The following is a 14,124-nucleotide window of genomic DNA, read 5'->3' on the forward strand; positions in this document are numbered from 1 at the left end:
TTGCAGTGAGCAGAGATCCGGCCACTGCACTCCAGCCTGGGCGACAGAGCGAGACTCCGTCTCAACAATAACAAAAAAGGTACTTTAACCCTCCGTAGATGAAGAATTATCATATAAACAACCTACCTAGCAAGGAAATAAAGATGCACAAACATTTCAAACTACGTAATTTGAAGGAACATTAATTAAAATAAAATATCCATGCTGGATTAAAATATCCATCCATATTAAAATAAAATATCCAAAATAAAATTTAATTTTATAATTAAAATAAAATATCCATTTACTAAAATAAATATCCATTAATTAATTAATATTTAATTAATTAAAATAAAATATCCATGCAATAAAATAAAATATCCATGATAGGCAACATTTCTAATACTTCCAAAAAATTAGGACAACTTGTTAAGTTTTATACAAATTTGGATAAAAGATGATAATTACACAGAATTACATACCTATAAATGCTGGCAGCTATTGAATTTTGAAATCCAATAGTGAAAGGGCAAAAGTGCAAGCAAATTTCAAAATATATACTCTTAACATGGTCCTTCTATCATGACATCAAAAGGTGTACCCATACTTTGGAAAGAGATTAACTTGAAGTTTATTCTTCTTAAACCCCAACAATACCGGGCGTGGTAGCTCACGCCTGTAATCCCAGCATTTTGGGAGGCCGAGGCGGGCGGATCATGAGGCCAGGAGTTCAAGACCAGCCTGGCCAACATAGCGAAACCTTGTCTCTACTAAAAATACAAAAATTAGCCGGCTGTGGTAGCATGCGCCTGTAGTCCCAGCTACTCGGGAGGCTGAGATGGGAGAATCACTTGAACCCAGGAGGCGGAAGCTGCAGTGAGCTGAGACCTCACCAATACACTCCAGCCTGGGTGACAGAGTGAGACTCCATCTCAAAAAACAAAAAAACCCAACACATTTCAATCTTGAATAATAATTATTATTATATTTTTTGAGACGGAGTTTTGCTCTTGTGGCCCAGGCGCAATCTCAGCTCGTTGCAACCTCTGCCTCCCAGATTCAAGAGATTCCCTTGCCTCAGCCTCCCCAGTAGCTGGAACTACAGGCGCCTGCCACCACGTCCGGCTAATTTTTGTATTTTTAGTAGAGATGGGATTTCACCATGTTGGTCAGGCTGGTCTCAAATTCCTGACCTCGAGTAATCTGCCCACCTCAGCCTCCCAAAGTGCTGGGATGACAGGCGTACGCCACTGCGCCCAGCCTTAAGTCTTGAATTTTAAACAGAGATGAAGTGCTTTAATTGATCCAGAATGTGACCTGGGACCATGTTTAGAAAATTCACATTGACAATCTACCTTGCTCTTTTTCAATGTATTAATATAGTGACACTTCTTGTGAAAATAACTCCATGAGGCTGGGCACGGTGGCTCACGCCTGTAACCCCAGCAGTTTGGGAGGCCGAGGCAGGCAGATCACCTGATGTCAGGAGTTCGAGGTCAGCCTGGCCAACATGACAAAACCCTGTGTCTACTAAAAATACAAAAATTAGCCGGGTGTGGTGGCAGGCGCCTGTAATCCTAGCTACTTGAGATCACACCACTGCACTCCAGCCTGGGCAACAGAGCAAGATTCTGTATTTAAAAAACAAAAACAACAACAACAAAAAAACTACATGATGAAGACACTATTATTCATTAAAATCCCACCTTAAGAATCAACTCAAGAACATGTTTTATAGTAAGCCTAAATTGTGTGCTAACTAAATTGTCACTGAACAGTTCCTGATTTTGAGCAAAACTTGGGATTTGTTACAAGGGAATGCCTATAGAGAATCCTGGATGGAGAAACATACCCTTTAAAAACGAAATGAAACAAAAAACAACAAAAAAACTTGAATATCTGTAAATAACAGGGAGAGTGAATGGTTTCTAAGTTGGTATCTGGTATATTTTCTACATTTATGACAACTGGTAAACCAAACATGGATCTTGAACAAAATAAACAATTCACTTTATTGATTACAATTTACCAAAAATTTCCAAGGCAAATGACAAGCTCATTACAAAAGAGGTAAATAACATATTCCTAGTCTTCCTGCCATAGGTTCTACCTACTGCTGCTCTATACAGCATTACCAGAATTAGTCTTTCCCCAACCTCGTCATAAAATTTTTACCCTGATGCTAAGATAAACGGCAAATTCCTTAACATATTTATTTTTCCATAATAGAACCCAACATCCTTTCCCATCTGTCTCCCATGAAAAACCCTACCACACAGTGTATATTCTAGCCACATCAGAACCATGTTAGCTCCATCTGAAAAACTCTTCCAACTTTCCCTACTTCTAAGGTATGTTACTTTAATTTCCACCAACCCTATTCAAATATACATTTTCTCCGTGAAGTTTTCCACCAACACTCCAAACCTACTCTGTCAAAAACAATCCCCATCCCCTGCCTTTATACAGAACATTAAAAAAACCGTTTAAGGCCGGGTGCGGTGGCTCAAGCCTGTAATCCCAGCACTTTGGGAGGCCAAGACGGGCGGATCACGAGGTCAGGAGATCGAGACCATCCCGGCTAACATGGTGAAACTTCATCTCTACTAAAAAATACAAAAAACTAGCCGGGCGAGGTGGCGGGCGCCTTAGTCCCAGCTACTAGGGAGGCTGAGGCAGGAGAATGGCGTAAACCCGGGAGGCGGAGCTTGCAGTGAGCAGAGATCTGGCCACCGCACTCCAGCCTGGGCGACAGAGCGAAACTCCATCTCAAGAAAAAAAAACAAAAAACAAACAAAAAAAACCGTTTAAAGCGTAACTTACAGGAAAATTGTGTAGACATGTATACCAACCCCACAGAAGGCACCTTAATTTGTCTCTACATTGCAAATGCCTAAGACTTGGTAGGTATCCAATGTCTGTTGGCTAAAATGAGATAAAGGTGCAGCAAATGAAAAGAATGACTGCTCAACTCAGAAGAACCCCATGACTTCAAAATGCCCCAAATGTAACATCACTAGCCCCATCACACCTGCACACCCACTTCACAAATACTATGCTTCCTATGCGCCCCAATTTATTAAATAATTATCCAGCTGGGCACAGTGCCTCAGACCTGTAATCTCAGCACTTTTAGGAGGCCAAGGCGAGCAGACCACTTGAGGCCAGGAGTTTGAGACCAGCCTGGCCAACATGATGAAATCCCATCTCTACTAAAAATACAAAAACTAGCTAGGTGTGGTGGCGGATGCCTGTAGTCCCAGCTACGTGGAAGGCTGAGGCATGAGAATCGCTTGAACCCGGGAGGCAGAGGTTGCAGTGAGCTGAGATCACACCACTGTACTCCAACCTGGGTGATGGAGAAAGTCTGTCAATAAATAAATAAATAAATAAATCATCACCCATCGAGTTGCTCAAACTTTAAACTTGGGAATTATCCTCGATTTATTCATCTTATTACCTAACTTCTAATCAATCACCAAGTTCTGTTCACCATCCATCTTCCCTCAAATCTTTCCACTTCTTTCCGTCTTCTATGGTAAGGGTGGCTGGAACCCTAAAACAGCTGTTTCACTGGTCTCCCTGCCTCCCATTTTTCCCTGCTTCTTCCCAAACTATTCCTCCTTTTACTTAACTGCCTAAGGCACAATTCTGCTCCATCCATTAAATGGGTAAAATGGAAAGTCTAAATTCCTGTATTATAAGCCCTCCATGATTGGCCCCTTGCTCACCTCTACAGTCATGTTTTTGGCTATCCTACCAGTTAGATAGTACTTATAAGTTCCCAGAACAGGATATACTCTGGCCTCACACAGTCTCCTTTCTAGCCTGGGCTCACTTTTACTAACCCTATCTCTATCTGTGAGATCCCAAAATTAGACACAATTCCTCAAAGAGAGCCATTAGGGCCTGTAACTACTGTGTTAGGTCCTTCTGTTCCTCCCACTATATGTGTACTTCCCAAATACAATGCTGATCACACCAGACTTAGTGAATGCCATTCTTCTTCCCTTATCTATAAACTCCAGGAAGGAAAGAAGGAACAATGTACAGAGGATAAGTGCCTAGCATACAGAAAACGTTGGCCTAATACAGAATAACTGCCATCTTGTCAACTCTTCTACGCCAGTGTTCTTCAAACTATGGCTCACAAGCCAAAAGTGGGTCATAAAAATCAATATAGTAGGCTGCAACCAGTACTAAAAAAAAAAAAAAAAAAGGCCGGGCGCGGTGGCTCAAGCCTGTAATCCCAGCACTTTGGGAGGCTGAGGCTGGTGGATCACAAGGTCAGGAGATCAAGACCACGGTGAAACCCCGTCTCTACTAAAAACACAAAAAATTAGCTGGGCGCGGTGGTGGGCGCCTGCAGTCCCAGCTACTCGGGAGGCTGAGGCAGGAGAATGGCATGAACCCAGGAGGCAGAGCTTGCAGAGAGCCGAGATCATGCCACTGCACTCCAGCCTGGGGGGACAGAGCGAGACTCCGTCTCAAAAAAAAAAAAAAGAAAGCAACAGAAAATATGAGAGTACATTACAAGTAATAAGAGTAAGTATTCTTTGTTTATGCTTTGAAACAGAATCTCTAGTGCTACAAGTAAAAGGTAGTTCTTCCTTAACTGTTGTAAAAAAATTCTTTGGAGCACTGTACTGCTCCTACTTTTTCCTCCTTTATAAGAAAAGTTTCTTGGAGCCAGGCATAGTGACTCACGTCTGTAAACCCAGCTACTCAGGAGGCTGAAGCAGGAGGATAACTTCAGCCTAGGCAACACAGCAAGACTCCATCTCAAAAAAATTTATTCTTGGCCAGGCGTGGTGGCTCACACCTGTAATCCCAACACTTTGGGAGGTCGAGGCAGGTGGATCACAAGGTCAGGAGATTGAGACCATCCTGGCTAACACAGTGAAACCACGTGTCTACGAAAAATACAAAAAATTAGCTGGGCGTGGTGGTGGGCGCCTGTAGTCCCAGCTACTCGGGAGGCTGAGGCAGAAGAAAGGTGTGAACCTGGGAGGCAGAGCTGGCAGTGAGCCGAGATCGTGCCACTGCACCCTAGCTTGGGCGACAGAGTGAGACTCCATCTCAAAAAAAAAGACCCAGGTAACAAAATGAAAAATAGAAAAAATTATGCTTAATTGGCCAGGCACTGTGGCTCCCGCCTGTAATACCAGCACTTTGGGAGGCTGAGGTGGGCAGACTAAGGTCAGGAGTTCGAGACCAGCCTGGCGAACATGATGAAACCCCGTCACTACTAAAAATACAAACATTAGCCAGGGATGGTGGTGGGTGCCTGTAATCCCAGCTACTTGGGAGGTTGAGGCAGGCGAATTGCTTGAACCCAGGAGATGGAGGCTGCAGTCAGCCAAGATTGTACCACTGTACTCCTGTCTAGGAAACAGAGTGAGACTCTGTGTCAAAAAGAAGAAAGAAAAAATTATGCTTAACACAGTTCTTTACCAAGAAGCCATTCTTATCTTGAACATTTCTAACAAGAACAATATTTTCCATTTTCTCATTATGCCTTAAATATCTGATTTTCATTTCAATTACTTATGTACACAAGACATCTTAATGATAGTATATATATATAATTGTCCCTTGGTATCTGCTGGCTAATTGGTTCCAGAATCCACTCCCTCCACTGCAGATACCAAAATGTGAGGACGCTCCAGTCCCTGATATAAAGGAGATATGTAATATTTGCATATAACCTACACACATCCACCTATATACTTTGAATTCTTTCTATATTGTTAACAATATCTAATGCAGCGTAAATGCAACATAAATAGTTGTTATGCCGTATTGTTTAGGGAATAATGACAAGAAAAAAAAGCCCGTACATGTCCAGTACAGACGCAACCACGCATTTTTTTCCCCTAAATATTTCAATCCATGGCTGAATCCACAAACACGGAACCCACAGATATGGAAGGCTAACTGTACAGTATTTTTCTATTTTAAGCTCTGTTCCCATATTCTGATACTTCTAGAAAACAACCTTTGGATAGACGCCATAAGGCTTACTCCTAAGACTCCTCTATGAACATCATGCACTTGGCTTTCTCTTTATCCAGTCTATCTATACGGTAGTTCATCCTTATCTTCTGTTTTGCTTTCTACCATTTCAGACATCTGTGGCCCAAAATATTACAAAGAAAACTGCAGAAATAAACACTAATTTTTGTTGTTTTAGAAACAGAGTCCTGCTATGTCACCCAGGCTGGAGTGTGCAGTGGTGTGATCATAGCTCACTGTAACCTCAAACTCCTGGGCTCAAGTGATCCTCGCACCTTAGCCTCCCAAGAAGCCAGGACTACAGATGCACCTCATCACGCCTTGCTGATTTAAAAAAATTTTTTTTACAGAGATGGTCGGGGGTTGGGAGGGGTCTCACTGCACTGCCCAGGCTGGTCTTGAATGCCTGGCCTCAAGCAATCCTCCTGCCTCAGTCTCCCAAAGTGCCAGGATTACAGGTGAGAGCCACAACAATGTTTTAAACTGCATGCCATTCTGAGTAGCCTGACAAAATCTCACTTGACCGGGTAGTGAATCTCCCCTTGGTCTAATGTATTCACCTGTATAAACTACCAGCCATTTGTCACTTAGTAGCCATCTCAGTTATCAGACTGACTGTCAGACTGACTATGGGGTAGGGCAGTGCTTGAGTTTTAAGTAACCCTTATTTTACTTAATGACGGTCCCTAAGTGCAAGAATGGCAATGACAGCAATTTGGATATGCCAAAGAGAAGCTGTAAACTCCTTAAAGGTGAAAGTTCCCGACTTAATAAGGAACGAAAAAAATTTGTACACTGAGGTTGCAAAGATCAAATCTATCCATGAAATTGTGAAGAAGGAAAAAAATTCGTGATGGTTTTATTGTTGCACCTCAAACTGCAAACATCACAGCCACAGTGCATGACAAGCAATCAGTTAAGAAGAAAAGGCATTAAATTTGTGTGTGGAAGACAGGGACAGAAACATGTTCTGATGACAATTATGTTCACTACTATCCAGGGTTTCAGGTATCCACTGGAGACCTTGGAATGTATTCCCCAAGGATAAGAGGGGACTACTACATACCCACTTAAAAAAAAAAACAAAAAAAGGCCGGGCGCGGTGGCTCAAGCCTGTAATCCCAGCACTTTGGGAGGCCGAGACGGGCGGATCACGAGGTCAGGAGATCGAGACCTCTACTAAAAATACAAAAAACTAGCCGGGCGAGGTGGCGGGCGCCTGTAGTCCCAGCTACTCTGGAGGCTGAGGCAGGAGAATGGTGTGAACCCGGGAGGCGGAGCTTGCAGTGAGCTGAGATCCGGCCACTGTACTCCAGCCTGGGAGACAGAGCCAGACTCCGTCTCAAAAACAAAAAACAAAAAAACAAAAAAACAGGCTGGGTGTGGTGGCTCACCCCTGTAATCCCAATATTTTGGGAGGCTATGGCATGTGGATCACAAGGTCAGGAGTTCAAGACCAGCATGACCAATATAGTGAAACCCTGTCTCTACTAAAAATACAAAAATTAGCCGGGCGTGGGGTACATGCCTGTAGTCCCAGCTACTCGGGAGGTGAGCAGGAGAATCGCTTGAACCCGGGAGGTGGAGGTTGCCGTAGGCCAAGACCACGCCACTGTACTCCAGCTTGGGCAACAGAGCAAGACTCCATCGCAAAACAAAAACACAAAACAACCCCAAACCACCTACCACTGCTTTCCTTCTGGTATATTTAGCAATAAAGTTAAAAACAGTTAACAATGAACACATACTACACAGAAGCAAGCACAGTCTTAAGCATCTGATAAACAGAATTCTCATTTATTCCTAACCACAACCCTGTAGGGTGGGTAAGTAAGGTGGATTCCTACAAGGTGGGTACCCACCTTACAGGGTTGTGGTTAGGAATAAATGTGAGGAGGTTGAGCCAAGTTAAGTGTTGGGCCCAAAGTTCACAGTTAATAAATACAAGTCTGGGATATGAACTCTAGCAGTCTGACTCCAATACTCATTCTCTTAGCTACTCTCTTATTCTTTTCAATACTTTCAGTTTTACACTCTCTCTCTCAACAAAATTACTTCTAATTGCTTTGGGGCATTTATAAAAAATCTATATCTAAAAACAAATTATATCCAAATTGCTCAGAAGAGGCTTAACACCTCAATTAATATTTACCCTCTTAAGTGTCTCTGGGAAAGTGAGCAGTAATAAAAAATTTCCCATTAAAATTTCAGAACAAAACTACTGTCTACTAAGTGGAAAAAAAAAATCACCTGCGAAGTTCAATGTTAAAGAATTTTTGCCGGATGCGGTGGCTCACGCCTGTAATCCCAGCACTTTGGGAGGCTGACGTGGGAGGATTATGAGGTCAGGAAATCGAGACCATCCCGGTCAACATGGTGAAACCCTGTCTCTACTAAAAATACAAAAAATTAGCCAGGCGTGTTGGTGAGCACCTGTAGTCACAGCTACTCGGGAGGCTGAGGCAGGAGAATGGTGTGAACCTGGGAGGTGGAGCTTGAAGTGAGCCAAGATCACACTACTGCACTCCAGCCTGGGTGACAGAACGAGATTGTCTCAAAAAAAAAAAAAAATTTTAGACTTGGTATAATTTGTTTCATTTGCCCATTAATTTTACTGCTTGCCTCACTTAAAAAAATTCAACTTTAGAAATCTTCAAAGGAGGAAACCCTAAAATCTGGACAAACACAAAAGTAGCATCTTTTACTTTTCCATTAATTGCTGGGTATATGAATTGGCAGAGTAACTCTCAAATTGTTTTTGTAAATATACCAGGAAAAAAGTATTTTACACTCCCACTTGTATCTGCAACATTCTTTTTTTTTTTTTTTTTTTTTTTGAGACGGAGTCTTGCTTTGTCGCCCAGGCTGGAGTGCAGTGGCCGGATCTCAGCTCACTGCAAGCTCCGCCCCCCGGGTTCACGCCATTCTCCTGCCTCAGCCTCCCAAGTAGCTTGGACTACAGGCGCCCGCCACCTCGCCCGGCTAGTTCTTTTGTATTTTTTAGTAGAGACGGGGTTTCACCGTGTTAGCCAGGATGGTCTCGATCTCCTGACCTCGTGATCCGCCCGTTTCGGCCTCTCAAAGTGCTGGGATTACAGGCTTGAGCCACCGCGCCCGGCTGCAACATTCTTTCTACTCTTTTTTCTCTTCGCTATTTACCACTTAATGTCCCTACAAGTACCACTTTCCATTAATTTTCAACTGTTTCCATTTTTTTCTTTTTATTAAATAGACTAAAAAGGAGATAGAAAAGCAAAGAAAAACACAAAATAATGCCAAAAGGCCACCAAGGCAGAAATCTTTTCTTCCCTCCTCCCTATTATCCGTTCACTGGACATGCCAATACAATTCCAACCTCTGCAAAAGAAGATGAACTCCTCCTGGAATACTGTAACGCATACAAGAGTTACAACTTAAAAGTCACTTTATCTCATTATCAACCAGAGACAACCTTATTGAAGTCCTATAAATGAACTTACAAGGCCTTGAGAATAATTGCCAGAAAAATTTAAGGCACTTTAGTAAAATGTTTTGCAATTTAATACTGAGGAGAGCAATGCCTCACTAAATCAAGGAGCTATATCTGCAAGACTCCAGAAGCAAACTCTAATGTAAACATTCAAGCCAAAATAAAATAAAACATAGTATATCACAAGTTACAGAGTTGGAAAATAAATGGTCTTGATCAAAATGTTTTGGTTAGGATGATGAATCACTAACACACAATGGCATTTTAACAAAGTAGAGCTGATAGCCGGGTGTAGTGGCTCACGCCTGTATTCCCAGCACTTTGGGAGGCTAAGGCCGGTGGATCACCTGAGGTCAGGAGTTCGAGACCAGCCTGGCCAAAATGGCGAAATCCTGTCTCCACTAAAAAATACAAAACTTAGCTGGGCATGGTGGTAGACACCTGTAATCCCAGCTACTCAGGAAGCTGAAGCAGAGAATCGCTTGGAAGTTACAGTGAGCCAAGATTGTGCTACTGCACTCCAGCCTGGGTAACAAGAGTGAAACTCTGTCTCAAAAAAAAGGAGAGCTGATGTTTTAAAAATCCTTACCACTTATCCACTGTGTACATTAATCTACTGGTCAAAAGGCAGGTATGCTTTTATATACTATCTGCCCTGTGTCTTTGAAATGGGGGAAAAACCCAAAAAACAAAAAAAGCCCAAAACTCAGGGTCACAAAACTGTACCAAGACCAGAAGGATCTTTACCCTAATTATATGCCAGACCCTAAAATCTTGTCTTTCCTGGTGCTTTTTAAGTGCATATGGCATTAAGCGCTTACGAAGCAGTGACAAACATGTTCACTGAATAATGAAGACAACAGATGACCCTCATCATTTCCATCACTCAGATGATCAGAAACAGCTCCAAAAAATATTTCCAGGATTTGCCTAACATTAACTTTTCCAGTCTTGCAGTCATTTTTACAAAAAAAAAAGTTTACAAGCGGCTTTCATAATCTTTTTTTGGAGGGAGGAGAAGTAGAAAAAAATGTCATTTCTCAAATGATTTGTTTTACTCTAACGATACTAAACGAAATAAAAATTTCAATGGATCAAATGCAAATACTGAAACAAGAACATAAAGGTGTGAAGGCTACAAGTAAGTCTCTTCCCCATCCCAACACGTAAAAGTTGAGTTTAACTTATTTGAATCAACCTGGAAATTTCTTAGGAGAATATTTGAGTATTAAACAGAAATGCAGATGTTGAAACTTACGTACTAATTTGGTTTGTAACACTTTAGCATGTCACCCCATTGGATTCCAGTTTTCTTTCCTTTAAGGCTGACACCAGAACGCTCTTGGTGGATATATTTACATCATGAGATGTGCAAGCCTAAATCACTTTAAAAAAAAAAAAAAGTTCCTACATGCTAGAATTTCGGGCTTATTTCAACCAGTTCTAGACAAAAACCATAATATCAAGGAAAAATTTTCTTTCACCCAAGTGACAACTCAAAAATCAGAAGTTACAAGTTTGAAATTTAAAGTTTTAAGAGGTGATATGCCTCCAATAACAGTTACCTGCAAACATATTACAAACTGCAGAATGCCAAAAAAAAAAAAATCAAGATATAATGGTACCCCTGGCCAGGCGGCTCACACCTGTAATCCCAGCACTTGGGGAGGCCAAGGCGGGTGGATCACTTGAGGGCAGGAGTTCTAGACCAGCCTGACCAATATGGTGAAATCCCATCTCAACTAAAAATACAAAAAATCAGCCAGGTGTGGTGGCCTGCGCCTGTAGTTCCAGCTACTAGGGAGGCTGAGACAGAATTGCTCAAACCCAGGAGGCAGAGGTTGTAGTGAGATCGCGCCACTGCACTCCAGCATGGGTGACACAGCGAGAGACTCTTGTCTAAAAAAACAAACAAAAAAAAGGTATAATGGTACCCAGCTTGAAATAAGTTCACAGAGGGACAGTATTTTCTTTATACTCATTTCTCCCCTCCCCCAAACCCAGACTAGTTACAATTAAAAACTGTACACCAAAGAATTCCTGGAGTAGAATCTTGATTTAGGGAGGAGGGAGGAAGTCAACCTTCATTACAAAATTTAGAAAAGTAGCTAAGATAAACTCTGAGTATCATGAGTGAATGAATTAATCTCAATGTTGAGGGTTTTTTAAACTGTAAAAGCCCACTTGATATATTTAGAACTCTTGTAATTATTCAAAGATATTTCAAGTAGCAAAACAGACCGACATGGAGAAAGCAGTAGCACACCTGAACAGAAGTATTACAATACAGCTCCAAGATGAAGCTGCTCAAATCAGGACTCCTCAAAGTACATAAAAAAGTTTCCCCTACGTTCCAAGTCACTGGCTAACTCCAATGTAAAATCTCCTACCACGTTACACCAAAACTAAAAAGCAAAAACTACCACATTACACAAATACTAAAGAAACACCACAAAAATCTACAGGTGATTAAGTGTCTAAAGATGATCTAAAAAATCCTTCTGAATGGCACTTTAGTAGGTGCAAAGGAATACAACGACGTGTGTATGTGTATGAATTCTGAAGGAAAAAAAAACAGCTAAAAAATTCCCTGGACACTACAGTACCTTCATAGAATACCTACAGATCAAAGTTCATGCATAATCAATGTTACAAGAGAAACTCTGCAAGATTCCTACTGCTCAATTTTTGCAGGTTAACTTAAATTCATTTCACATCTTTCTTACAAAAGCAACGAATTCAAAGCATTAGTTCTGTCTTCCCATTTTCACTCTCTGAAATGAAGCCTACTTAGAAACATGCTCTCCAAGTTCTCCACAAACTCAAAGGGTACATTTAACTCCATTATGCACTCTCACTGGCAGATGGAGGGATGACGTTGAGCCTGTTCTCAGGGAGTTAAAGAGATGCTCCGTAGTAAAGGGGAACATCTTGTGGACTGTCAGATGGCCAGCCATTCTTCATCTTCATTATCCCAGCAAAGAAAAGGTCCCTACCCATCAGGGTAACACCATTAAACTAACTGTAAGAGAAGAATGAAGGGATGATGGAGGAAGTCTCCCTGAACTTCTCCTGACAAAGGGGCTAGTCCACAACTGAATGAACTAAAAAATCCGTAAAGCTTTTAAACGAAAATCTTGATCTCCAAGTATGTTTAAAAGTGTAAAAAGACAAAGACACACACAAACACAAAACCTAATGCACATTTTAAACTTTTGTACAATCAGTTCATGTTTGTAGTTGATGATTGGAACTCTTTCAACTTCTAACCTTGATTTCCAGGTACGTAACTCCACAAAATTGTTTATCTTTTTTATTTCCCCTAAAATGAGAAAGTGACTGAAACTGCAAAGAACATGCCCCTGTTCTCTCAACCTAAAAACCCGGAGTTTCAGACATTTTGGTCTCACACCAAAGAACTGGGAGATGTGAAATGAACTGCGCTCCATATTGATTCTTAAAGCAAATAAGAAGAAAAAGAAAAAAAAAAGCTAAGAATGGAGGTAAGATAAAAGAATTGTTAAACTTCACCTCTAATCTGAAATCTTGGACCTCGCGCACACACAAAATCAAGATTTTCTTACACCCTATTCTTCAACATAAAATATTCTGCAAAGGAGAAAAAATCTTGAAAACAGTGCAAAGTAGAGGAAACAGAGTAAGTACAGTAAGGAGAGAGGGTTCTAAATTCTTCATTTACCAAGAACAAAAAAATTGAAACTTAAATTGCATAGGAGTTCTTACACACAAATGCATTGGCATTTCTCAAATTAAACTGCATGGGAGCAACAATACAGGCCATTTCTATACAGCACCCACTTACGAGCTCTAATTCCAGAACACACATCGATATGACATAGTGTTGCAACCAATGTATTAGGAGGCAAAGAAAATGGTTGGGCTACTGGACGTCTTCGACCCGCTCATTCAAATACCTTTAAAATTAATTAAGGGGCAGGGAACTAGAGAGAGATGAAGAAAAAAAAAATGGAAGAATAAAGGCGCACCGAGTAGAAAAGATTAAGGGGAACGTGGAAGGCCGGGGCTGCCGAAACTAACCTGTGCCATCGCTGGCGGACGCCGAGAGGGCCGGAGATGAGAGTTTAGGCCGCTTGGCTGAAGGCGGCCCCGGTTCCACCACATTCTCGGCCATTTTTAATTCTTTCGGAGATACAAGCGAGGAAAACCAGAATCCTCAGGAAATCTCTTCTTCGGCCCAGGGTCCCCGCCCCGCACCCAGGGGTGGGCTGGGGGGCTCCGACGGCACCCGAGGGGATAGGGGAAGTTCCTTTTTCTCTTCGCCGGGTCTCAGTGGCTGGAGAGGGATGCGGACTCGATAGAAAAGGTAAGGGCAAGTGCGAGGGGCCGGGCCTGGGCCCAAGCCCGGAGGAGGGCACAGGAGCACAAATTCGCCGAGCGCGTCCGCTGCGGCGAATTCCCGAGAACTCGCGGCTCTAGAGGCGCAGTCCCCGGCCCGCCACGGCCGGCCCCTGCCCAGCCGAGGTCTCTCGGAGCTCCGCCGCCGCCATCAGCCTCTTCCTCCTCGGCGCTGTCCTCCTCCTTCTCATCGCCACAAGGAGGCGGGGGCGAAAAGGGGGGAGAGGAGGAGGCGACAAGAGACACTCACCTCCTCCCGGTGCCCCCTCCCGGGCCTGCGCCCC

The 14,124-nt window shown here is 42.4% G+C and overlaps 1 protein-coding gene across 1 annotated transcript in view; it reads right to left on the bottom strand.

Annotated features, from left to right (window-relative positions):
* The window catches only part of EP300 (E1A binding protein p300), a 119,935-nt gene extending 105,930 nt beyond the window's left edge, over positions 1–14,005 (bottom strand). The window contains 1 exon segment of the mRNA XM_011964151.1: positions 13,523–14,005. Coding sequence (XP_011819541.1) covers positions 13,523–13,616 — 94 coding nt within the window. The 5' untranslated portion in view covers positions 13,617–14,005.
* Positions 14,006–14,124: the final 119 nt, after the last annotated feature.

Source organism: Colobus angolensis, unplaced genomic scaffold (assembly GCF_000951035.1).
Source record: "Colobus angolensis palliatus isolate OR3802 unplaced genomic scaffold, Cang.pa_1.0 Scaffold65, whole genome shotgun sequence".
Classification (NCBI taxonomy): Eukaryota; Metazoa; Chordata; class Mammalia; order Primates; family Cercopithecidae; genus Colobus; species Colobus angolensis.